At 42.5% G+C, this 25,936-nt stretch overlaps 1 protein-coding gene across 1 annotated transcript in view; it reads left to right on the plus strand.

The window, feature by feature from the left end:
• The first annotated feature begins 2,738 nt into the window (after positions 1-2,738).
• The window catches only part of LOC106601250 (myocardin-related transcription factor A), a 49,777-nt gene continuing 26,579 nt past the window's right edge, over positions 2,739-25,936 (plus strand). Inside the window, exons 1-3 of the mRNA XM_082973114.1 lie at positions 2,739-2,938; positions 4,830-4,880; positions 14,493-14,689. Coding sequence (XP_082829240.1) covers positions 14,530-14,689 — 160 coding nt within the window. The 5' untranslated portion in view covers positions 2,739-2,938; positions 4,830-4,880; positions 14,493-14,529. The remainder of the gene's footprint in view (positions 2,939-4,829; positions 4,881-14,492; positions 14,690-25,936) is intronic.

Below are 25,936 nucleotides of genomic sequence, written 5' to 3' on the forward strand. Positions count from 1 at the left end.
GTTTCTGCTCAGCAGCCTTATAAATGGATCTGGATAAGGAGAGGCGATTCAGCAATGGAGATATGGGCCAGCCACCCATGTGACCAAAGCTATTATCAGATGAACCAGATAACAATGATATGACACAACAATGGCATAATAACCGTCTACTACCAGCAGGTGTGTGTATTACAACGTTTTAGTTGTCAGAACCGAGTGCAGACAGATCTATGAGATTGACGTAGGGCGTTTTAATACAAACTAGCTCTCATCCTTTTACTTAAAAACATAACACAGGACAGACAAAGGTATTATAAGTTACATAATTCAATTCCATTCGCTCATATTGCACAACAGAAAACAGATGCCATTGTCTCCGAAGAAACCTCTCTAATTTAGCCGAGAGAAAATAGTATGGGATTTTATGACAGTTACGTCTTCATAATCAACCCAGAGGATTTCCTTAGCTTCCTACCTTCAACACCCCAGTTCAACCCTAACCCTCAACCACAACCCTAAACCGAATCATAACCTTAGCTTCATGTCCACGTCCTGGTCCACAACCCAAATAATCTGTAGTAATTTAATTGAGTTACACAATACATTTTTAGATACTATAGGATGATTTGGACATAAAGTGTGCAGAAGCTAATATAGGAACCATTGACTTGCATTGGATTTGTGCCACAAATACTCAAAAGTTAGCATTTGAATCAGTGGCCAGTTAAACCAAAGCATGGATTGTTGTCATACCTTGTCCATAGACTGCTTAAAGGGTAAGGAAACCAATATGTAATTTTGGTGAACTATTCCTTTAAGTTTTCTAATGCGTGTTCCTATTTTTGTATTTTTATTAGTAACGTGTCTTTGTCAATCTTGTTAATATATCTAATGTGCTGTTTCCCACACGTTGCATGAAACTATTTAAATTACATTTTGTGGAAACTGTTGACAGATGGGGGCGCCAAATCCACCATTTGAGGTGATTGTGTCGGTCCCAAATGTACAAAGTAGAGCGTACACAGTGGTGGAAAAAGTACCGAATTGTCGTACTTGAGTAAAAGTATAAATACCTTAATAAAAAGTTACTCAAGTAAAAGGGAAAGTCACCCAGTAAAATAGTACTTGAGTAAAGTCAAAGTATTTGGTTTTAAATATACTTAAGTATCAAAAGTAAATGTAATTGCTGAAATATACTTAAGTATCAAAAGTAGAAGTAAAAGTATATATCATTTCAAATGTATTATATTAAGCAAAGCAGACTGCACCATTTTCTTGTTTTAAAAATGTACGGATAGCCAGGGGCACACTCCAACACTCAGACATTATTTACAAAAGATGCATTTGTGTTTAGTGAGTCCGCCAGACCATAGGCAGTAGGGATAACACGTGGTCAATTTCACCATTTCCCTGTCCTGCTAAGCATTCAAAATGTAATGTGTACTTTGGGTTGTCAGTGAAAATGTATGGAGTAAAAAGTACAATAGTTTCTTTAGAAATGTAGTGAAGTAAAAGTAGTCAAAAATATAAATAGTAAAGTACAGATACCCAAAAAAACTACTTAAGTAGTACTTTAAAGTATTTTTACTTAAGTACTTTACACCACTGAGCATACATAAAGGCTTCATAAGGACTACATAAATGCTTCACAAATAATCGATAACTGTATGTCATACTTTATAAATGCACTGTATGTTTATACACCATTTATAGAGTATGACATATGCTTATAGATGATTTGTTAAGCCTTTATGCAGTGCTTATGAAGCCTATATGTTAGCTTAGTGGTGTAAAGTACTTAAGTAAAAATACTTTAAAGTACTACTTAAGTAGTTTTTTGGGGTATCTGTACTTTACTATTTATATTTTTGACTACTTTTATTTCATTACATTTCTAAAGAAACTATTGGCATCTGAGCTAGCTCCCAATTGACTCCGATTCACTCCTTGAAGAAAAGCTTTGCTTGTCCCCGAATCGCCCAGAATGCACAGCGCTTCACACTGACAAGGCATGGACTATGCACACAATGGGTGATCATTCGATTTCAATTGAGTTTCCCATCTCCTCAAAAGTATCTCTGGAAGAGTCAAGGAGAGGACATACTTTCCAGTGTGTGTCTGTTGATTTAAGGTTACTTTGGTTTTGAAGATTCTGTCTCCATCTAGTGGGAAAAAGGAAAACAGTAATGTCCAGAAAATCAATAGAATCAGTGTATGGTGTATTTATGTGAGGATGGTTTGTGTTAAACATGTGAATAAACTTAGTCTTTTTTACTGTGGTGCCAAACACCAAAGATGTCATCCTAATAATGGAAGTAGATCAAGGACAGGTTGGAACACTTACAAAAAATAGTTTCCCCAAACATCTGGCCATTAAAGTGAGAATCATTTGTTAGAGCTGCAGGATCTTTGCTTGGGCGGAAGACATCGGGATTAAAGAGGTTTTTTAACTGCTTTCAACCTTACTTCTGTACTGATGTTGGTGTAGAGACAATTGATATTGTGGGCCTGGAATGGTTGGTGTGATATGTATAGGACTTTTATTTTGACACGCATTCGAAATCGTTGATAGAAGCACACGCACAATTTTGTTTTATCATTTGGGAAAAACAGCTTAATGCAAACAAATATATAATACATTTTATTTAACTGGTAAAATATATATCAAGTATTAAGATATTGTCCATAATTGTTTTCCTTATTTAATAATTTACACTTAAAGACTACAGGACAGAACTCTTATTCTGAAGGATTGTTATTCTTGCTAGTTTGACACTCGTTTGAGTGAGCAGTTTGTGAGGGAATGTTATTAGCTAGCTAGCTTTAACAACGGTCAGTAAAGTATCGATTTGATTGAAGACCAATGGAAATGCGACGAACATGTCGACCATAACTTTTCTGCCGTCACCTGTCTCGGTTCCATACCACCAGCACTGCAGCAGCGTGTTTCTCTTGCGAGGTGAGTTGAACCACTAATGTTAGCAACTAGGTTAGCTATCAAACAATCGCAATCAGACTAGGGACCTGGCTAGTGATTTGGTAAATTAGCTAGTTTAGCAACAGTGCACCCACATCTGGCTACGCGGGGCTAAAATCTGGTTTACGGCTGCTCCACTGGCACGAGCCATGAGTCTATGTAGTTAGCATCTAGCGAGCGTATTACGTCATAGTTACAGCACAATTACCATAATGGTTAGATAGCTAACATTAGTGTGTGGTTTAACGGCTAGTTCCCTATCTATCTAGTTGTCAATCACAATGGTAGCCTAAAAACTCACGCCTGCTAACGTGACTTGCTAGCTAAGGCATTTTGACATCTGGCCTTATCGTTTTTCAAGATTTTCAAAGCTATTTGACCATCAGGGTCAAATAATCACAGGGGTTATAGAGGAAGCAACAAGTAAATGTGAGTTGGTTTTTCATATTCGAACATTCAGAGGTTGAGACAGCAGGTGCAGTAGAGGTAGATGTGTAGCTAACTAAGTATACATATTTCAACTCTATGGCAAGCGTGAATGTCTGACTGAAAACTTGTGTGGCCGCACAGCCTGTTCCAGCTAATCACTTATTCTGCCTGGTGTCGAGTAGTGATGGGCATTGAGCCGGCTCATTGGCTCCGTTCATGTGAAAGAGTCGGCTCATTTGGCTCCCAAATGGCTCTTCGTTCAAAAATATTTAAACTGATATAGAACCATGAAAAAAAGTGCAAATCTCCAATGTAAAGCCAAAAGGGTAGGCTACCATAATGTGAAATGCACGTTCAATACATTTGTACCGGGACAAATTATTAGATGGCCTGCAAAACGTTTTTTTACGCACTGAAGATCAGCGTCGACCAGTTTGACGCGCTGTTTACACTGTTTACCGGTGTTATTATTGTTGTTGCCTCAGCCCCTTCTTTGGAGGACGGAGGCTACCATCCAACGTCATTGTGCATTAACGCCGCATGTCCTAAAAGTATAGAAGTATAAAGAGGGATTCCTGCAGATGCAGGAACGCCCCGAATTGCAGTCTGCAATTTCACCCTTCTCAACTGAATTGGGTTAGTTAAGCAATAAGGCACGAGGGGGTGTGGTATATGGCCAATATACCACAGCTAAGGGCTGTTCTTATGCATGACACATCGCAGAGTACCTGGAAACAGCCCTTAGCCATGGTATATTGGCCATGTACCACAAACCCCTGAGGTGCCTTATTGCTATTATAAACTGGTTACCAATGTAATTAGAGCAGTAAAAATAAATGTTTTGTCATACCCGTGGTATATGGTCTGATATACCACGGCTGTCAGCCAATCAGCATTCAGGGCTCGACCCACCCATTTTATAAATTAGCATTAATACTGCCTGTAAAAGTGGAGTGGGCTAGTGTTGTGGATTCACATCCTGCCTGTTATCTTTCTCAAGGCTTAGATTTGTGTCGATTTGGCAAAAAATATAAACCTATCCTTGCGTCAAATCTCTATATTTTATTTTCCGGCCATGACATAAGTGCTTCATATTTATTTGGCTCACAGATAACCCTATTCAGGCTGATCCTCTGCACTTGGCCTACTTTTTCTATTGTCAGTGCCTATGAACAGGTGGATTATCTAAATGCTGTATTATACTTACGTGGGGTGGGTCTACCTAGCATCTAATCTCTATCAAGCTTGAGCTATGTGTAAATGGGAGACCTGAGAACAGTTGGCCTGCTCCTTGGACAGGAATTAGGATCTAAAATGTATTTTAGATAAAGTTTAGAGATTAAGATATTTATGTAATCTGTTTACATGTTGTAACAAATGTATCTCTTTATCTCTCTTTTATCCTCACTACCCCTCTCCTTTCACTTTTTCACAATGAGAGCAGCCCCACTGAAATGGAAACACCCAGGACCTTGTTAAACAGGAAATAGACCAGGTATGCTATGCACAAACGCCTCTCGTAATCTCACGATTACACACTCCTTTTGGTTGAAGTCGTACTGTTCTTATGGTCTATGTTACTGCTGTCATCATCATGTTGCTGTGACCGTGCTGTGAATGCCTTTTCTTCAATCATGAAAGTCTAGTTAGTTTGTTTTCCTCTCGTTTTTCATCTTCTTTCAACTCCTCCACTTTCTTTGAATCATGGCTTGAGTTCGTTTAGCTCATCCATGTTCAGTTCATATCTCACTTCAAAGTGGACAAGATTATAGGTAGTTGAAATACAATCTGAATCTTGACATAGAAGTGTCAATCTCTTTGAATCCTAATGTTTCATTACCGGGGCTGAAACTTGTAACTAGAGGCCGACCGATTAATCGGAATGGCCGATTTAATTAGGGCCGATTTCAAGTTTCCATAACAATCGGAAATCTGTATTTTTGGACGCCGATTTGGCCGTTAAAAAAAATAAATGTACACCTTTATTTAACTAGGCAAGTCAGTTAAGAACACATTCTTATTTTCAATGACGGCCTAGGAACTGCCTTGTTCAGGGGCAGAATGACAGATTTTTACCTTGTCAGCTCGGGGATTCAATCTTGCAACCTTACGGTTAACTAGTCCAACGCTCTAAGTTGCTAGCTAGCGTTACTCTTATCCTATAAAAAATAATCAATCAATCATAATCACTAGTTAACTACACATGGTTGATGATATTACTAGTTTATCTAGCCTGTCCTGCGTTGCATATAATCGCTTTGATTTTAAGAAAGGCATTGATGTTTATGGTTATGTACACGTTGGAGCAACGTGTACCTATGTCAGAAGAATTTTCTATCCCAATGATAATAATTAACAATCAATAAGCCCTGACTAATCCCCAAGGTTTGTAAGACACTGGGTTAAGAATAATTAGGCAAGGACTCAGCTTTCTGCAAAAGGTCTGTACAGTTTATTCAGAGAACGTTCTGAAGTCCAGTACACAAAGACATTCATTTTATGCTCACTCCCCACTTACGCACATACCTCCACACAAACAGTAGATGTCTTACACACATACCTCCACACGAACAGTAGGTGAGTTGTATCCCTCCCCGGAGTTCTCACCACTGTTAATCACTACCCAGCGCTGTCTGTTCCTTTCCCCCGAGATTAGAATGACCTTGAGAGTTACTCCCTTTCTTCTCTAAGTTTCTCAAAGTTCCTCGCTAGGTCGGGTCAAACCCAGTCTAATGGTTCTCGCTATTTTCTTAGGCCCACTAATACACACACATTTCTCCTCCTCCCGGGTCTCTACTAGACCTTATGGGACTTACGTTCAGTACTTTAATTATTCATTATACATGCTACTTAACTACTAATTACTAATCAGTTATGTTTCAGGGTTGGATTCTTTAATCATTTACCTTTAAACATATTATTCCCTTATCAACCTAACCATAAACATCAATGCCTTTCTTAAAATCAATACACAAGTATATATTTTAAACCTGCATATTTAGTTAATATTGCCTGCTAACATGAATTTCTTTTAACTAGGGAAAATGTGTCACTTCTCTTGCAACAGAGTCAGGGTATATGCAGCAGTTTGGGCCGCCTGGCTCGTTGCGAACTGTGAAGACTATTTCTTCCTAACAAAGACAGCCGACTTCGCCAAACAGGGGATGATTTAACAAAATCGCATTTGCTAAAAAGCACAATCGTTGCACGACTGTACCTAACCATAAACATCAATGCCTTTCTTAAAATCAATACACAGAAGTATATATTTTTAAACCTGCATATTTATGCCAGAGTTTTACGTAATTATGACATAACATTGAAGGTTGTGCAATGTAACAGGAATATTTAGACTTAGGGTTGCCACCCGTGAGATAAAATACGGAACGGTTCCGTATTTCACTGAAAGAATAAGCGTTTTGTTTTCGAGATGATAGTTTCCGGATTCGACCATATTAATGACCTAAGGCTCGTATTTCTGTGTGTTTATTATATTATAATTAAGTCTATGATTTGATAGAGCAGTCTGACTGAGCGGTGGTAGGCACCAGCAGGCTCGTAAACATTCATTCAACCAGCACTTTCGTGCGTTTTGCCAGCAGCTCTTCGCTGTGCTTCAAGCATTGCGCTGTTTATGACTTCAAGACTATCAACTCCCAAGATTAGGCTGGTGTAACCGATGTGAAATGGCTAGCTACAGTGAGGGAAAAAAGTATTTGATCCCCTGCTGATTTTGTATGTTTGCCAACTGACAAAGAAATGATCAGTCTATAATTTTAATGGTAGGTTTATTTGAACAGTGAGAGACAGAATAACAACAAAAGAATCCAGAAAAACGCATATCAAAAATGTTATAAATTGATTAGCATTTTAATGAGGGAAATAAGTATTTGACCCCCTCTCAATCAGAAAGATTTCTGGCTCCCAGGTGTCTTTTATACAGGTAACGAGCTGAGATTAGGAGCACACTCTTAAAGGGAGTGCTCCTAATCTCATCTTGTTACCTGTATAAAAGACACCTGTCCACAGAAGCAATCAATCAATCAGATTCCAAACTCTCCACCATGGCCAAGACCAAAGAGCTCTTCAAGGATGTCAGGGACAAGATTGTTGACCTACACAAGGCTGGAATGGACTACAAGACCATCGCCAAGCAGCTTGGTGAGAAGGTGACAACATTTGGTGCGATTATTCGCAAATGGAAGAAACACAAAAGAACTGTCAATCTCCCTCGGCCTGGGGCTCCATGCAAGATCTCACCTCGTGGAATTGCAATGATCATGAGAACGGTGAGGAATCAGCCCAGAACTACACGGGAGGATCTTGTCAATGATCTCAAGGCAGCTGGGACCAAAGTCACCAAGAAAATAATTGGTAACACACTACGCCGTGAAGGACTGAAATCCTGCAGCGCCCGCAAGGTCCCCCTGCTCAAGAATACATATACATGCCCGTCTGAAGTTTGCCAATGAACATCTGAATGATTCAGACGACAACTGGGTGAAAGTGTTGTGGTCAGATGAGACCAAAATGGAGCTCTTTGGCATCAACTCAACTCGCCACCGTCAAACATGGAGGTGGAAACATTATGCTTTGGGGGTGTTTTTCTGCTAAAGGGACAGGACAACTTCACCGCATCAAAGGGACGATGGACGGGCCATGTACCGTCAAATCTTGGGTGAGAACCTCCTTCCCTCAGCCAGGGCATTGAAAATGGGTCATGGATGGGTATTCCAGCATGACAATGACCCAAAACACATGGCCAAGGCAACAAAGGAGTGGCTCAAGAAGAAGCACATTAAGGTCCTGGAGTGGCCTAGCCAGTCTCCAGACCTTAATCCCATAGAAAATCTGTGGAGGGAGCTGAAGATTGGAGTTGCCAAACGTCAGCCTCGAAACCTTAATGACTTGGAGAAGATCTGCAAAGAGGAGTGGGACAAAATCCCTCCTGAGATGTGTGCAAACCTGGTGGCCAACTACAAGAAACGTCTGACCTCTGTGATTGCCGACAAGGGTTTTGCCACCAATACTAAGTCATGTTTTGCAGAGGGGTCAAATACTTATTTCCCTCATTAAAATGCAAATCAATTTATAACATTTTTGACATGCGTTTTTCTGGATTTTTTGTTGTTATTCTGTCTCTCACTGTTCAAATAAACCTACCATTAAAATGATAGACTGATCATTTCTTTGTCAGTGGTCAAACATACAAAATCAGCAGAGGATCAAATACTTTTTTCCCTCACTGTAGTTAGCAGGGTGCGCGCTAATAGCGTTTCAAACGTCACTCGCTCTGAGACTTGGAGTAGTTGTTCCCCTTGCTCTGCATGGGTAAAGCTGCTTCGAGGGTGGCTGTTGTCGATGTGTTCCTGGTTCGAGCCCAGGTAGGAGCGAGGAGAGGGACGGAAGCTATACTGTTACACTGGCAATACTAAAGTGCCTATAAGAACATCCAATAGTCAAAGGTATATGAAATACAAATCGTATAGAGAAAAATAGTCCTATAATTCCTATAATAACTACAACCTAAAACTTCTTACCTGGGAATATTGAAGACTCATGTTAAAAGGAACCACCAGCTTTCATATGTTCTCATGTTCTGAGCAAGGAACTTAAACGTTAGCTTTCTTACATGGCACATATTGCACTTTTACTTTCTTCTCCAACACTTTGTTTTTGCATTATTTAAACCAAATTGAACATGTTTCATTATTTATTTGAGGCTAAATTGATTTTATTGATGTATTATATTAAGTTAAAATAAGTGTTCATTCAGTATTGTTGTAATTGTCGTTATTACAAATAAATATTTTTTAAAAATCAGCCGATTAATCGTCACCAGCTTTTTGGGGGGGTCCTCCAATAATCGGTATCGGCGTTGAAAAATCATAATCGGTCGACCTCTACTTGTAACAGTTTGATTGATATATTGCACTGTACACCTTGTTCTGTGTTTGCACCATAATATCATTAATGCTAAGAATATGAACCCACTTACTGAATTATGTTTTATGTATGTACACTTATGTACAACTTGGTACGTAAACACAAACACAGCATGTACTGGACTAGTTTTGGTTTGCTAATGCCATGTAAATCATCAGTGTGTTGGTTGTAGATATGATTGACAGTTCTGTCAGTAGTGGAACTGGACCACCTGGCAGGGATTACGCACATGTGTAATTAAGACGTTGGGCAGACTTCGTGGCATTGTGACTCAGTGACGTCATCAGAGACAGCAAGTCCTCCGCTACTCCCAACAGGGACCTAGGAGGAAGGGCTTTAGTCTGCCATGCTGTCTACATGCTGCCCCAATGGTATCATGTATCACAACAAATAGTGAACACTAAAACCTGATTTGAATTATTTCTCGACTGTGACGGAAAATAAGTGCGGATCACGTGGTGGTGGCGCTGGACATTTTCTGTCTGAACATGAGGGATGCAGAGAGGCCGGGCTATGATGTCATTGCTTTGGCAGGGGAAATGATTAAGGCGTTGAATATCACACTGTGCTCTTCAAATTCAGTCCAGCTTGTTCTCAGTGCCGACTGTAATGAATCGTTGAAAGAACTGTAACTCATTGTGCAACATGGTGATACAATCTGTTAGTGCTCAGTACATGCTACAGGCGTGGTGTGCTGTCATTCTAAGGGAAAGTAAAAGTCCCTCTCCAACAGCACATGACCAAAATCATTTATAATAAGCAAAACGGGTCTCTGAAAGTACAGGGTTAAAGTGTGTCTATAGGATATCTGGCTATGTTGTTGTTTTGAATAATTCTGGGTTTGTTTAACATTTCTGTCAGCTGTTTTGTCTCAGTAGGACTTCTACTCTGGGTGACTGACTGTTTCCCAACTGGTTGTCAAGTCAACATGGTTTACCTGGACAACAGTCCAGTGTCTTATCATTCTTATGGCTCTTCTAGCGATTGTTCCGTTGTCTTCTGTTATCGTGTATCATTGTATCTATCACAAGTTCACAACAACCCTTCAGGTTACCATGTCACTTTCACTAGAGCTTCCTGGACAGTCCCTGCAGCATCTTTTGGCTTAGTTAAATATTAGCGAAACTATTTCCATTTAATTATGGACAGTGTTGATGGTTTTGGTAGAACTGAATTATCATACATGTATTTGATTAAAGCACTCTGTGTAATAGCTTTCTGGGAAATGACAGGTGAGTCACTCTTAACACTCGTCAGCAGCTGACTTGTCACACTTTTGGTTCTTAAGAAATGAGTCATTTTGTAAAAGATGGATAACTCATTTTCTGCTCGCTACTAATAAGCAGCACCCTTTCAGCACATAGCCTAGGCCTATATCTATCTATGGCAAGAGGTGGACAAGGGCAGTGGGGCAAGTTTGGCGAAAGGGGATGGGTTGCCAATGGAAACTGACATAGTATATTATGAACCTGTTTTTAGAAAGAGCCCAGTTTGAAAATAACCCGTTTTCTTGAAGGATTGAAAAGCCTCGGGGAAGGTCACCAGTCAGGACCAGTGGAGTTCAAAGGTTGTGTGAACTCAGGCTTTCCATGCAATGCTTCTCTTGTGACCTCTAATTCAGCTTGAAAAGTGTGGAGTGGTGGCGCTCCCTTGTCCTGACAGCATAATATGTCTTTGTATGTACTCCAACAGTTGTAGCTAGATTGTGTAAGGGTGGAAGCCTCTGGAACATGGCTCGAGTGGCAGGAAGCTATTGGTGTGATTTTGGTTCACAGAGGGCAGCTGTGTTAATCTGCCCATCGGGCTCAGGTTACTGCCATGTTGACTTAAAGGTCCTGCACAATCATCCTATTTCCCAAGTAAAAATAGCCTTTTAATGACCAAAACATGCTCAGAATTTAATACATTTTACCTCTCATCTATAACGATCAGTAAGCCTGAAACAACTGGCTGAGTGGGCAGGGAGTTTATATTCATGTGCTCTCCTTGACTGACAGCTCTTTCAAACATCCCTGTGTACATTGCCAGGTAACAAGGTAAATTGGCCACAAGTTATTGGTGACCAGGTAAACAATGGACCACATGTAATTCTGAGCCTAAACAGTATGCATCAACCCATTTTCTCAGCAAAATGCTCTCATGGTCGACAGAGCTGATCATGGACTGTTGAATATCAGCAGCAATACACAATTGCATTGCACTTTTTAGTGAACCCTTTCAATGTTTGTATTTTGGAATTTTTGTGTGCCTGAAATTCTCTATATTTGAAATGTATAACGATGACTGGCTTCACAGCATATCCCCCTTATTACAGCATATCCCCCTTATTACAGCATATCCCCCTTATTACAGCATATCCCCCTTATTACAGCATATCCCCCTTATTACAGCATATCCCCCTTCTTTTTCTTGATAAAGCTGATTTTTGCATCACAGCATTCCTGCTACGGTGGTTGCCTGGGAAGCAGTGCAGACAGAGTAGATGTTGGAATTTCTCAAATGTCTTCTTACAGCTTGATGAGTGAAAAGATAAAAGGAGATGGAAATTGAAATAATAATCCCCCCCCTTTAATCATCATGATTAGCCCCAATGACACAAGCTACATTAACTGTAAGGCAACAACCCTCACAATAGAATTCCGAAAATATGATTTTCAGAGGTAAATTACAAATACTATAGAACAAAAACCATATAGTGACTATCAGATGTTACAGAAAATGTACAGTCAAAACAGCCACAGTTACAGCCACCGTGTCAGACTCCTCAACCTCTTATGTACATTATGGTCAGAGCTTGCAACATCCACTGATCCACTGTCAATGATGGTACAGCAGCCGTCTTCAGGATTAGCTTCCTGGCAAGACCCATCCAATGTTCTCCCCAATTGATAAAGCAACTTCGCTCTAAATTTGCACTGCACACGCGTGACATGATGGTAATTTTCGGTGCAGCCTGTCCCCCTGAAATGAAAAGCAGCCACTGCTGTCAGATGTCTTCATTCATCGGATAATAGTGTAACGTTAAATTAACACTGGTATCCAGCCACAACACAGGGTGCTTTTTCCAGCATGCTGGTTACCGTAGTAGTTTGCTTGATAAAAGTCAGTTATGTACCGTTCTGCTTGAGCCATCTTAGGCTTTGTAAACAAAGCCATATGATGTGCTCATGTGATGACTGTTCAGGTTTTATATATTTAAATTAGTTAAGATTATAAGACTACCATTGGTGTATGACATTTCCAGCTTTACGTGACGTTGCATAAAGCTGGTAGTAAACCGCCTCCTGGATCCAAGCGTTTGACGTGAGGGGGGGGACCCGTAACTTTATGATCAACTTTGTCAACGTACCAGCTAGTCATTTTTCATTATTGGGTCAACCTACTATTAACTGGTTTCATTTAAATATCATCACATTTCACTGTTCGCGACCGTTTAAATTGCATTCAAATAGCCATCGATAAAATGCAATTGTGTCTGTAGCTTATGCCTGCCCATACCATAACCCCACGGCCACCGTGGGGCACTCTGTTCACAACGTTGACATCAGCATACCGCTCGCCCACACGCCATGCAGCCCGGTACAGTTGAAACCGGGATTCATCTGTGAAGAGCACACTTCTCCAGCGTGCCAGTGGATATCGAAGGTGAGTAATTCCCAGCTGAAGTGGGTTTACGACACCAAACTGCAGTCAGATTAAGACCCCCGTGAGGACAACGAGCATGCAGATGAGCTTCCATGAGACAGTTTCTGACCGTTTGTGCCCAAATTCTTTGGTTGTGCAAACCCACAGTTTCATCAGCTGTCCGGGTGGCTGATCTCAGACGATCTTGCAGGTGAAGAAGCCTGATGTGGAGGTCCTGGGCTGGTGTGGTTACACGTGGTCTGCGGTTGTGAGGCTGGTTGGACCAACTGCCAAATTCTCTAAAACGACGTTGGAGGTGGCTTTTTGTAGAGAAATTAACAAATTCTTTGGCAACAGCTCTGGTGGACATTCCAGCAGTCAGTATGCCAAGTGGACGCTCCCTCAACTTGAGACATCTGTGGCATTGTGTTCTGTGACAACCGCACTTTTTTTGTAGCCTTTTATTGTTCCCAGCACAAGGTGCACCTGTGTAAGGATCATGCTGTTTAATCAACTTCTTGATATGCCACACCTGTCAGGTGGATGAATTATCTTGGCAAAGGAGAAATGCTGACTAACAGGGATTTGAGAGAAATAAACTTTTTGTGTGTATGGAACATTTCTGGGATCTTTTATTTCAGCTCATGAAACATGGGACCAACACTTTACATGTTGCGTTTTGTATTTTTGTTCAGTGTATATATAAAACACAGGAAAATCACCTTTTTGACTGCACTGGGCATTTAACCATGGGGTGAGGCACTAAACAAGACGACAATGGATGGCAGTGTAACACTATGCAAAGCGTTGTATTACAGTAGATTGCGCAGAAGCAAAATTAACTGCTGCACCAAATTCTGTAAAACACAGCTATTTAGCTATGCTGCTGTTTTACCTGCTGAGAAAACTGCAAATAATTTTAACAATGAATGCATTATGAGTAAAGATCACCACATGACTATGCAAAAATGGCATGTGGATACAGACTGCATTCCATCAAGCCACATTGATATTTAGTGTAGGAGACCATATCGGTACACACTACTAAGTGACAGATTAGCTGGAGGTTTGCAAGAGCACCTTTGTGGCCCATCAGTAGCAAGTTGAGCTCTCATTCCAAGGCTATGTCTGTTTTAGGCTGCTCCTCTGAATCCGTTAGCATGTGATTTTTGTACATTTATCTGCATTGGGTGGTGTTTATGTAAGGCGTTGCCATGGCAAGGAGCTGGTCCTCCCCGGTATTTGCTGGGCCCAGTGTTTCATCTGCGGTCCTGCCTGTTATGGTGGGTTGCCATGGGAACGGGCTGGTCCTTCTGCAGCAAGACCCATTAACCTATTGGATTAGGGCTCATACACTCTTTCAGGCTACTGAACTGGAGGGGAGCCCTGGGAATGTGTCAGGCAGGTGATGTAAGGCAGCCAGCAGGAAGCAGTTGGGGATACAAGTAAATGAGGGATGTTCTAGCCAGTTTAGTAAATCACTTGTGAGATAGTTCTAGGCATTTTTGATGAATGTGTTATTTTGTTAATCTCTCAGGTCTGTCTGTCAGCCACCCTCCGTCACCCCTGCGATCATGGAGGCCCAAGCAGGGGAGGAGCCAGGCCCAAGTGGTTCGGCTCCTGCATCGTCTGACTCTGCCCCCAGCCCACATAGCGAGGCAGTGACCAATGAGCTGCAAGGGCTGTCGCTGCTGCCAGCCCCCAACCTGCTGCCCCTGAGAGACCGGAAAAACGGTGAGTGCCTGTTCTGATTCCAGGCAACTGCCATCAAGCCCACTGATGAGATTAAAACCCTGGTGGACTGACGCTATGTGGTGCGAAGACCATCCACTTCCATCAGAAAGCTACTGGTATGAACTGTAGAAAATGAAAACTATGAAGCATGGACAGGTTACTCAGTCTGAGGCTCTGTGTTGTGTAAACACTTCTATAATGCAGGTAGAACTGTAGAACCGTTACAGTTTGCTCTCATACTTTCTCTCACTTGGTACAGTACCCACAGTGGTCTCTGGTCAAGGAGGGAGAGTTGTATGGCAAAGTTGTTAGAATTCCAGCTGAAAGGGCTCAATGAGGGGGGGGGCGAGTAGTATCTTACCCATGTGCACTCCGGGTCAAAGGGTACCTGGAATGCAGTTTGCGAAAGTGCACTTGAGGAGTAGAAGCTGGTGTGCAGGAATAAAACCCAGCTGAACTTGAGCTTCTCTCATTAAGTCATGAGGAGGAAGAGCTTGTGTATGAAATTATTTTTACAGACATGAGGAAAATAGGAACGGTGTGTGTGTGTGTGTGTGTGTGTGTGTGTGTGTGTGCGTGTGTGTGTGTGTGGAGGCGATAAAGTCTAAACATGGGGGCTACTCTCTCCTTTTCAAATCAAAGTTTATTTGTCACGTGCGCCGAATACAACCGGTGTAGACCTTACAGTGAAATGCTTACTTACAGGCCCTAACCAACAGTGCAATTTATGTAAAAAAGAGGTATTAGGTGAACAATAGATAAGTAAGGAAGTAAAAAAACAACAGTAACAAGACAGTGAATAATAACAGTAGCAAGGCTATAACAGTAGTGAGGCTATATACAGACACCGGTTAGTCAGGCTGATTGAGGTAGTATGTATATGTAGATATGGTTAAAGTGACTATGCATATATGATGAACAGCGAGTAGCAGTAGCGTAAAAGAGGGGTTGTCTTGTGGCTTGGGGGTAAAAGCTGTTGAGAAGCCTTTTGGTTCACGGATTACAATTCTGAGCAACAAACACAGTCAGCAGCACTGGAAACATTGAAAAGCACTTTGTTCCACCAATCCACACCAGCATCCTCAACCACAAGCATCTCAGCGAGGGGAAGCTGTGAGACAAGCAAATCTTAAAAAGAGCAGCATGATCTCATGAGCAATAAAAGTCTGAGTTAATCGTGTTCACTTTTTCCACTCTTCTCACCCTTTCCACTCATGCTATCATCAGATGCAGTCCCATTCCCTGAGCTGTGTGAGTTTACATAGTTAACATTTTATTACCGCAGCAAACTGCAGCTCTAACTTTGTGTTATCCCTGTGCGTACATGCCCATGCTCAGTGTTGCAGTAGCTTGGTGGTAGTTGAACTCAATTCAGATCTTGGTAGTGTTTTCAGTAGGTCATAACTGTTTTGCCTTGAGGCTAGCTACTGGAACTACATAACTGTTTCAGCTGAAAGATAATATTTGTGAAGTAGGCAATTTCCTTTATTTCTGTCTAATTCTCACTTGAAACACAGTTTGTGTGTTTTTAATAGGCTAAATGAAACATTCTGTTAACTTCTGACCCTAGAGTCATCTGTTCTTGCAATTTGTAGTCTGATATTTCAGATTTAGATATGATTATTTATCACAAAGTACTTTGGATGTAATTAACCTCTTGTTCAAAGTAACTTTAGTTAAGTAAACTATATCTTTCTTACGGGTAGCTTTAATGTAGCTTAATTTCTTCCAGTGTGAAGTAATTGGTAGCTTGGTAAACTATATTTTCAGAGTAGCTTCCCCAACACTGCACATGCTCAGTTATTTTAGGAATTTAGAGGTTGCATACTTGTCCCAATATTTCACTGAAGTGCAGGCAGCTCAACACGACTGTTTAATGACAAAGTTGGCCTGAATCCAACCACTTTGCTAAGGAGGAGGCCTGAGAGATCAAGTGTGTAGTGGTTGTCGAGGAACTGCACTCACACCCAGACTGCAGTTGTAATTCGAATCACAGCAGGGCTAGACACTGCTGCCCTGACACTGTGCTCTGCTCCACTCTGATCTACTCCACTCTGATCTCCATCTTACTCTGTGACTGAATGTTCACCAGTGGATAGCATGCTAATTAGGGTATATGGGTGTCAGTGTACGTTTGCCGATAAACACACAGGCTCCATTATGAGTGAGCATGCTCTGCACCTTTAGTCTGCTGTTCTGACAGGTGAGGGGAGGAGTGTGAAGTGTCTGTAGGGAGTCAGGTGTGATGAGGTTCCTGGGACGTGTTTAATAGGTCACGGCACACCAGAGATAAACGTTTCCTAATGGAAAGCAGAAATCTGTGCTCTTAATGATCTAGTTCAGCTAGTTCCTCCTGACACTGTTCCACACAGAGCACTGAGTTGATTCTCAGCATACACACACACACACACACACACACACACACACACACACACACACACACACACAGTTGTTTTTTTTATTTTTATTGAATATCCAAAACATACAATATACTTGCAGTGAAGCCACTCAAGAACTACATCATACCAGTCATCCCACAGAAGCATCCAGGGTCAATGTCCTGCTCAAGGGCACGTTGATAGATCTCTCCCATTATCCCGAACCCGCCAAGACGTCTGTTGTTAACATGGAAACAGAAATGTCTTCCTGACGTTTATCTGAAACACTCATGCTCGAGGAGCCTTACGTAGCAGAGAATAATAAACCGATTGATTGAGTGTGGGTGTTGGCATGTGGATTTTGGAATAATAGCAGCCGGAAGTTATGTTCTTGACAGATATATCCTCAATTCCTTATCTGTTCATATTTTGATATGTTTACACATCTATGGTAATCAAGGCTGTCAAACGAGAGAAGGGAGGCGAAGGGAGAACAGAGATTAATGGAAGGGAGGAAAAAGATTATGAATGAGGGGCAGCAAAGAGTGAGAGAGATGAGATCAAGAGGCATATAAAGTCCACTGCTATCAGTCTAAATGTGTATTTTTTTTTCAACTGTGAAATATTAGTGGAAAACATTGTCACCTGAACCATATAGCTGACCTCATGTACTGTGAATGTGATTGACCAGGAGTAAGGGACGTGACAGTAAGGATGACTGCACAAAGAGTTCATAAGAGTTTAATCACCCTGAAGTCTTATGTTCCCTACTTGCTCTTTCATCTCTGGCCCTGAACACATGCTGCCAGATGTACCCAGCAGCTGGATTGAACATCGTAGACTATTAGAAATATCAGTGACGTTTGGGATGATACACGCTGCCATCTATTGGCTGACAGAAACACTACAACTGGCCATACAGCATTAGAGGAAGGACAGGGAACTGAAGTACTGTGGCACATCACATATATATTGATATTTGCATGTATGCAACATGTCCTATGAATCACGAGATGAGGTTCATTTTCAAACCTTGGAAATTCTCTTAATGTAATCGAAATGTCTGTTTCAGTGTAAACTTGGGTTTTTATGTGTTCAAATGCACTGAGGATATTGAACAGGTTCTAGATCCTTAGCACAAGATATGTGTGGAGTCAGGTTGTGTGTGTGCAGGGATATCTGTGAGTAACCCTAGCCGCCGTCTGCACCAGTTAAGGGTAGCTGGATATAGCCCCCATAGCCAGCTGGCCTACTATTTAAAACAGTCAGTCCGAGGGGAAGGCTTGGTGGGGGAGGGGGGCTGCTCACATTCTGGAGCCCAGGCCCAGAGAGAAGGAGTTAATTTGAGACTTGTTTACCGCACACCCTTCCTCCTGAGTAAGACCTCGATGAAGAGGTGTGAAGGCAGCAGCCGTTACTGTTTGAATGTGGACTCCATGTTGTTTCAAACACAGTAGGCCCACCAGATACTGAAACGCCAGGGCCCAGTTTCCAAAAAGCATATTAAGTTCATTTTAGAACCTTTGTAGTAGCATGGTTAGATTTCCAAGCTGTTTCCCAAAAGCCTTGTTACTAAAGTTGCACCTCAAAACGCTCTTTATTTACCGACTGCCTCATAACACTCTTAACAGCTAAGTGCGTCGTTAGATGCTTTTGTTGCCCTTCTGCTTCACTTTATACACAGATCTCCGCTAAACATAAACATCTTGTTTCTATCTGTCTCTGTGACTGCCGATAACATCAGAGCAAAGTTGACTACAAATACAAACAGGTGAAGGATAAAAAGATGCTTCAAATGAAAACTGAGATGCATACAGTATAGGCTCTAGGCCTATATATTGAAATCATATTGACATCGATTGAGTTATATTTACAGTAGCTAATTGTAGGCTACTTTCTGTAATTTTTGACTCAATATATTTTGATGTGTAACAACGTGCGCAATTATATGCCCAAACTGATTTAGTGCATTATTATCGGGTCAGCATTAGAATAAGCCGCCTCATTATTTGCAGCCATAATGTGGTAATATATCTCTCTAGGAGCTGATCCATCGTCATTATTGTGAAATAATTAGAATGTTAAGGTAAGATTTAAATGGAGAAAGCTGATCTGAGAGCAGCGCTGCCTTTCTTTCAATCCTATCAGTATCGCCACATGCTCCAACGACACACTTAGCGAATGTTCTCTGTGTGTGGTGTTTTGGGAAACTCATGTTAGATCTTCTGCCGTTGTAGCGATTCATCGTTAAAATACTCATAAGCTCCATCGCTATCGGTAAACCGGTCCCAGGCCAGTATCAGATACCCTAGCGGTTTCCTCTTGGAATAGGAGCTACCTTGATGACAATTATCAGTGTCTCTTGCCTCTGGCTCTGAAGATCATAATTTCTCCTCAGCGATGTCCTAGCACTTCCATTTAAAGACCAACACCACACCGCCCCCCCCCCCCCCCCAGACCGCTTCTAGGAGATGTGATTATTTTACCTCCCTGTCTGAGGGTGCTTGGTCACACAACCTGCAGGCTAAATGTATCTTCTGGGGTTATGAAACGGCTGGTAAGTGAACTACCCCTGCTGGAACTACCAGAGGTCAACTCTGTATACGGTTTCCTTCTTTCAGAAGTCATAAGGCTTCAGTACTTTATAAACATGTACAGTAGGATCGGCAAGTAGCCTCACAGAATATTTTTTTTTCTCTAGCTATTTCGTGTTTTCTTTGGGGCTTATCAGCAAGGAATTGTTTGGGTTGTTAGGCAATAGTGAGAATTGGTTTGCATTTAGTACTGGGCTATGGGCTGATTTTGACCCTAGATTCTTAACTTAGTTAATTTGACCTTGACCTTGCATAGTTCTGAGCATAACCATCACTGATCTAGTAGTCAGAGGATGCCCACAGGAGCTCTATTTCAGTCTGATAAACATTGATTATTACCACTTTCACTGAAACAGCAGAATGCAACTTTAGGTATTTTGGATATGCTTAGAGCCCCTGTGAGTTATTAGCTTTTCCTATCATCAGTATTTATGGCTGACATAAACACACACTCTCACACACACACGAAAGCAGGACTATCCCTGCAAGCATATGGTTGGTGCCTTATCTGCAGCAAGGGGGATCAGAGTCTTGATTCATTTTCCCCTTCCTTGTCAAAGTGAGCTTTGCCTGAGGATTGTGCATCCTGATTCCAGCATCTCTCCCTCTCACACACATACACACACTTTGTTGGCATCTGTAAATAGTCTCTTATGCTCGCCTTTATTGTGGCCGGCTCTCTAAAGCTAGGCCATTACACAAATCTGTTCTAAAACACAAAGTGAATGCCAATAATAATCAACAAGAGCTTCCCTGGGGATTTTCTCTACCTCACATAGTTCTTTGTTATGACCCCCAGGCTAGTTCTCAACTTTATTTTAGCTCACCTGATCCACCATTAAGTGAATACAAATGGTAACTTTGGCAGTACACACAGCTGTAGGCTGCATTTCTGTTTTTAAATGTCTGTTTTGACCATTTTTGTACTTCGTCTTTAGAAAATGATTTTAGGGCTTTGATTAGCATTGATGTTTTAATGAGAAGTGGCAGACCAAAACGTGTTTCACATTTTAAAGTTCTCACTCTCTGTCACTACCTTCTTGTATTAGCAAATGTTTTGCTTACAAAAGTCAAACGGTGATGACCGAAACCGTCAAAGACCCAGTCTTGGCTTTGGGACAACACGTGCTTCTGTGTGGTGGCAGTTTCTTCCCTGGGGCCATTATGCTGTCTGCCTACATTAGGAGTACTGTGTGGGGCCATTATGCTGTCTGCCTACATTAGGAGTACTGTGTGGGGCCATTATGCTGTCTGCCTACATTAGGAGTACTGTGTGGGGCCATTATGCTGTCTGCCTAGATCAGGGTACTGTGTGGGGCCATTATGCTGTCTGCCTACATCGGGGTACTGTGTGGGGCCATTATGCTGTCTGCCTACATTAGGAGTACTGTGTGGGGCCATTATGCTGTCTGCCTACATTAGGAGTACTGGGTGGGGCCATTATGCTGTCTGCCTACATTAGGAGTACTGTGTGGGGCCATTATGCTGTCTGCCTACATTAGGAGTACTGGGTGGGGCCATTATGCTGTCTGCCTACATCGGAGTACTGTGTGGGGCCATTATGCTGTCTGCCTACATTAGGAGTACTGTGTGGGGCCATTATGCTGTCTGCCTACATTAGGAGTACTGTGTGGGGCCATTATGCTGTCTGCCTACATTAGGAGTACTGTGTGGGGCCATTATGCTGTCTGCCTACATTAGGAGTACTGTGTGGGGCCATTATGCTGTCTGCCTACATTAGGAGTACTGTGTGGGGCCATTATGCTGTCTGCCTACATTAGGAGTACTGTGTGGGGCCATTATGCTGTCTGCCTACATTAGGAGTACTGTGTGGGGCCATTATGCTGTCTGCCTACATTAGGAGTACTGTGTGGGGCCATTATGCTGTCTGCCTACATTAGGAGTACTGTGTGGGGCCATTATGCTGTCTGCCTACATTAGGAGTACTGTGTGGGGCCATTATGCTGTCTGCCTACATTAGGAGTACTCAAGTACTATTTGAGAAGTTCCGTCCCCACAACTCTCCTAGGGGGCAAAGGTCTGGATGGATATTGTTATTTATCGGCGTAGTAACAAACCCCCACCTTGCAACCCATGTGACCCCAAACTGTACACAACCCTCCTGTTGGCGTAGAGAAAATCTTGCAGTTTTAAAGCTAATTTCCCACAATTCTACACATTTTGCATGGGGCAGAGCATTTTATTATGTTGCTGTTTTAAAGCAAATTTTCTGCAATTCTACAAATGTTTCCATGTCTTATGTGTATTTATATGATACCAGGGGTCAATGCCCGAGCTACTTCCAAATAATAAACTCAGCAAAAAAAGAAATGTCCCTTTTACAGGACCCTATCTTTAAAAGATCATTCGTAAAAATCCAAATAACTTCACAGATCTTCATTGTAAAGGGTTTAAACACTGTTTCCCATGCTTGCTCAATGACCCATAAACAATTAATGAACATGCACCTGTGGAACGGTCGTTAAGACACTAACAGTTTACAGACGGTAGGCAATTAAGGTCACAGTTATGTGAACTTAGGACACTAAAGAGGCCTTTCTACTGACTCTGAAAAACACCGAAAGAAAGATGCCCAGGGTCCCTGCTCATCTGTGTGAATGCGCCTTAGGCATGCTGAAAGGAGGCATGAGGACTGCAGATGTGGCCAGGGCAATAAATTGCAATGTCCATACTGTGAGACGCCTAAGACAGTGCTACAGGGAGACGGGACGGACAGCTGATCGTCCTCTCAGTGGCAGACCACGTGTAACAACACCTGCACAGGATCGGTACATCCGAACATCACATCAGCGGGACATGTACAGGATGGCAACAACAACTGCCGGAGTTACACCAGGAACGCACAATCCCTCCGTTAGTGCTCAGACTGTCCGCAATAGGCTGAGAGGCTAGACTGAGGGCTTGTAGGCCTGTTGTAAGGCAGGTCCTCACAAGACATCACCAGCAACAACGTCACCTATGGGCACAAACCCACCGTCGCTGGACCAGACAGGACTGGCAAAAAGTGCTTTTCACTGACGAGTCGCGGTTTTGTCTCACCAGGGGTGATGGTCGGATTCGCGTTTATCGTCGAAGGAATGAGCGTTACACCGAGGCCTGTACTCTGGAGTGGGATTGATGTGGAGGGTCCGTCATGGTCTGGGGCGGTGTGTCACAGCATCATCGGACTGAGCTTGTTGTCATTGCAGGCAATCTCAACGCTGTGCTACAGGGAAGACATCATCCTCCCTCGTGGTATCCTTCCTGCAGGCTCATCCTGACATGACCCTCCAGCATGACAATGCCACCAGCCATACTGCTCGTTCTGTGTGTGATTTCCTGCAAGACAGGAATGTCAGTGTCAGTGACAGGAATGTCAGTGTTCTGCCATGGCCAGCGAAGAGCCCGGATCTCAATCCCATTGAGCACGCCTGGGACCTGTTGGATCGGAGGGTGAGGGCTAGGGCCATTCCCCCCAGAAATGTCCGAGAACTTGCAGGTGCCTTGGTGGAAGATTGGGGTCACATCTCACAGCAAGAACTGGCAAATCTGGTGCAGTCCATGAGGAGGAGATGCACTGCAGTACTTAATGCAGCTGGTGGCCACGCCAGATACTGACTGTTGCTTTTGATTTTGACCCCCCCCCCCCCCCCTTTGTTCAGGGACACATTATTCCATTTCTGTTAGTCACATGTCTGTGGAACTTGTTCAGTTTATGTCTCAGTTGTTGAATCTTGTTATGTTCATACAAATATTTACACATGTTAAGTTTGCTGAAAATAAACACAGTTGACAGTGAGAGGACGTTTCTTTTTTTTTGCTGAGTTTATATTTATTTATTTTGTCATCTGGACCCGCGGCCTGTATTGACCCCGTTCTGGGACCGGATCCAGACCGCAGTCCACCAGTTGAGTATGTGGCGTCTAGATTGTGCACAAAGCTCACAGGTGTGCACTCTTATGTTGTCACTAATGAGCAGAGGTCCCAGGTGCCAAGGGGGAAGTATTTGATTGTGGTTAGGAGGAAAAGGTTTAGCTGAAGTGTGTTGGTGTCTGTCAATGGCGGAGTGAGTGGGTGCAGCAACAGCTGTGACAGTGCTTGATCAAGGATTCACAGGCATTTGACACACACTCACAGACCCACACACTCACCTCACTCACTCATCTTGCTGCAGTAGATACTGGCTCTTGAAACTCATAGCAGCTGTACATTTCCACTGCAAGCCAGTGTTTCTTTTTTTCCATCTTTTTCATTTAGTTTTGTTTTTCAGTAAGATTTGGCCATTTTTCTGAACTATTCGGGAACTTTGTTTGCTAAAAAACGAGAAAGAGGAAAGGTCAGCGAGAACACAGTTGTGTATAGAGCACTTTTTATGGACTTTTGGAAAACTTCAATCTTCTCATGATTTTTGTCGCTTGCACAAGGACCATTTCTATTCTAATGCTCTTATTTTGGTCCATCACTCCTGCATTAATATATTTAGCAGAATCTCTGTGACTTTTCCAAAAGATATTACAAACGTAATAATCCATATTGACTGGACTGTATTGAACTTAGCTGAACAGAGAATTCTATTTTTGTTACATTTGAATGTTGGACATTATTTGAATGTATTTTTTGGATGGGACCACCGTCTTTCAGTAATAATTATTTATTGTTTTGAACCTGATCACCATGCTGGACACCAACCCGTCCCTTCACACAGACCCCACCTCTTTTGGGCCCCCTCCAATCAGCAACAGCATGGATAAGCAACGCATACGATTGGAGTTAGAACGCCGGGCTTGTCAGAGCCTGAGGGAAGGTGGGATTCATATTACGCGCACATACACACAAACTCTTTATAATATGAGATATGGAAGATATGGTTTCATTTCTTTGTTTGGCTATATTATTTTTTAAACAGATCTTTTTGATATAGCATCATTATGGAGAATTATTATCCTTACTCTTTCTACTTGGCTTTTGTTTCATAGCTCCCCATAAAACACACCCAGCTATACAGTTGAGTTGTTCTCAGTGAATCGTGTGTATTGAGTTATGCTGCTCAGGCCGGCTCAGTGGGTGTCTGTACTTCTGGGCTTCTGGTCAGATACTAAGTGGACCTTCTGGCCCCGGTACAGATGGGGCAGCGCCAGGATTCTGTGCCCAGTGGACAATGCTCAGGCACCTGTGGGTGCAGCCAGGGCCGTGACACCAACTGAGTTGGCGCGAAAAGAGCCTGAACAGATTTAGTCGTGACACACTGAGAATCTCGCACTGACTTTTAGAGAAACATAAATGTGCTGTGAGGCAGATACGCTGGCCCACTGAGTTAAGGTGAGAAATACTGAGACTGATGAAGATACTGTGGTGTTTAGTGTGACACACAGAGACGGGTTTAGATACTAAGACACAGATGGACGCTGAGGGAAAACAGGGACAGGCTTGAGACACTGAGATGGACTTGGAACCATTGAGACAGACTGTGATTTACCGAGAGGTTATTTGCACCGAGACGTACAGTCTTTCAGAGACACTGTACGATGCGGTAACCCACAGGCACTTGCCTTGGCAGCCAGTTTGACTTCAGACTTTCAAAGGTGGACGGCATACCTTGGCCCTGTTTGAGGAGGGTGTCTGTTCACATGTGTCCCCTCATTCAGCCAGGCCGAGCCCAGGCCTTAGATTTCTGCTTCAGAGCAGTTTGAGCGTTGGGGGATTTACAGTAATATTCCCTGTAACTCAACAGGCTGGGCCGGGCAGAGAGATAGAGTTCCCAGATATTACAGTGTGGTACACAAATAGAAACCAGCAGGGAGAAGGATGGGTTTCATCGCAGGGTTGGGATGGAGGGAATGGAAGGTTTTGAAAATATTTTCAAAGAAGTAAACGATTGAATAGGCGATGCAGAAAAAGTGCACAGGAAGTTTTGCAGTGACGCATAGAGAAAGGCGACAATACATAAATTGAGCACAAAGGAGATGTGGTAGGAAAATGTAATGTTCTCGTTTACATCACATTGAGGTACTGAGAACGGTAATGAATTCAAATTGTGGCATTTCAGAGTGAGCATTTGCCTAGAAAAGATTGTGTATAAGCACCTGGCGTCATTCCCCCCCCCCCCCCCCCCCCGTAAGCCCATTTAATCTCGTCTCCTGTCAAGGGGACTATTGGGAGTCCTTCGTCAAGCAGCCATATAAGAGAAAAGAGGATGATTTGGCCCAGGCGGCGACAGCCAGGACTGTCAGAAATGTTGACGCTGGTCAGAGATGTGAAAAACCGCAGAAGCTGAG

This window comes from Salmo salar, chromosome 03 (genome assembly GCF_965601325.2).
Source record: "Salmo salar chromosome 03, fSalSal1, whole genome shotgun sequence".
NCBI classification, from domain to species: Eukaryota; Metazoa; Chordata; class Actinopteri; order Salmoniformes; family Salmonidae; genus Salmo; species Salmo salar.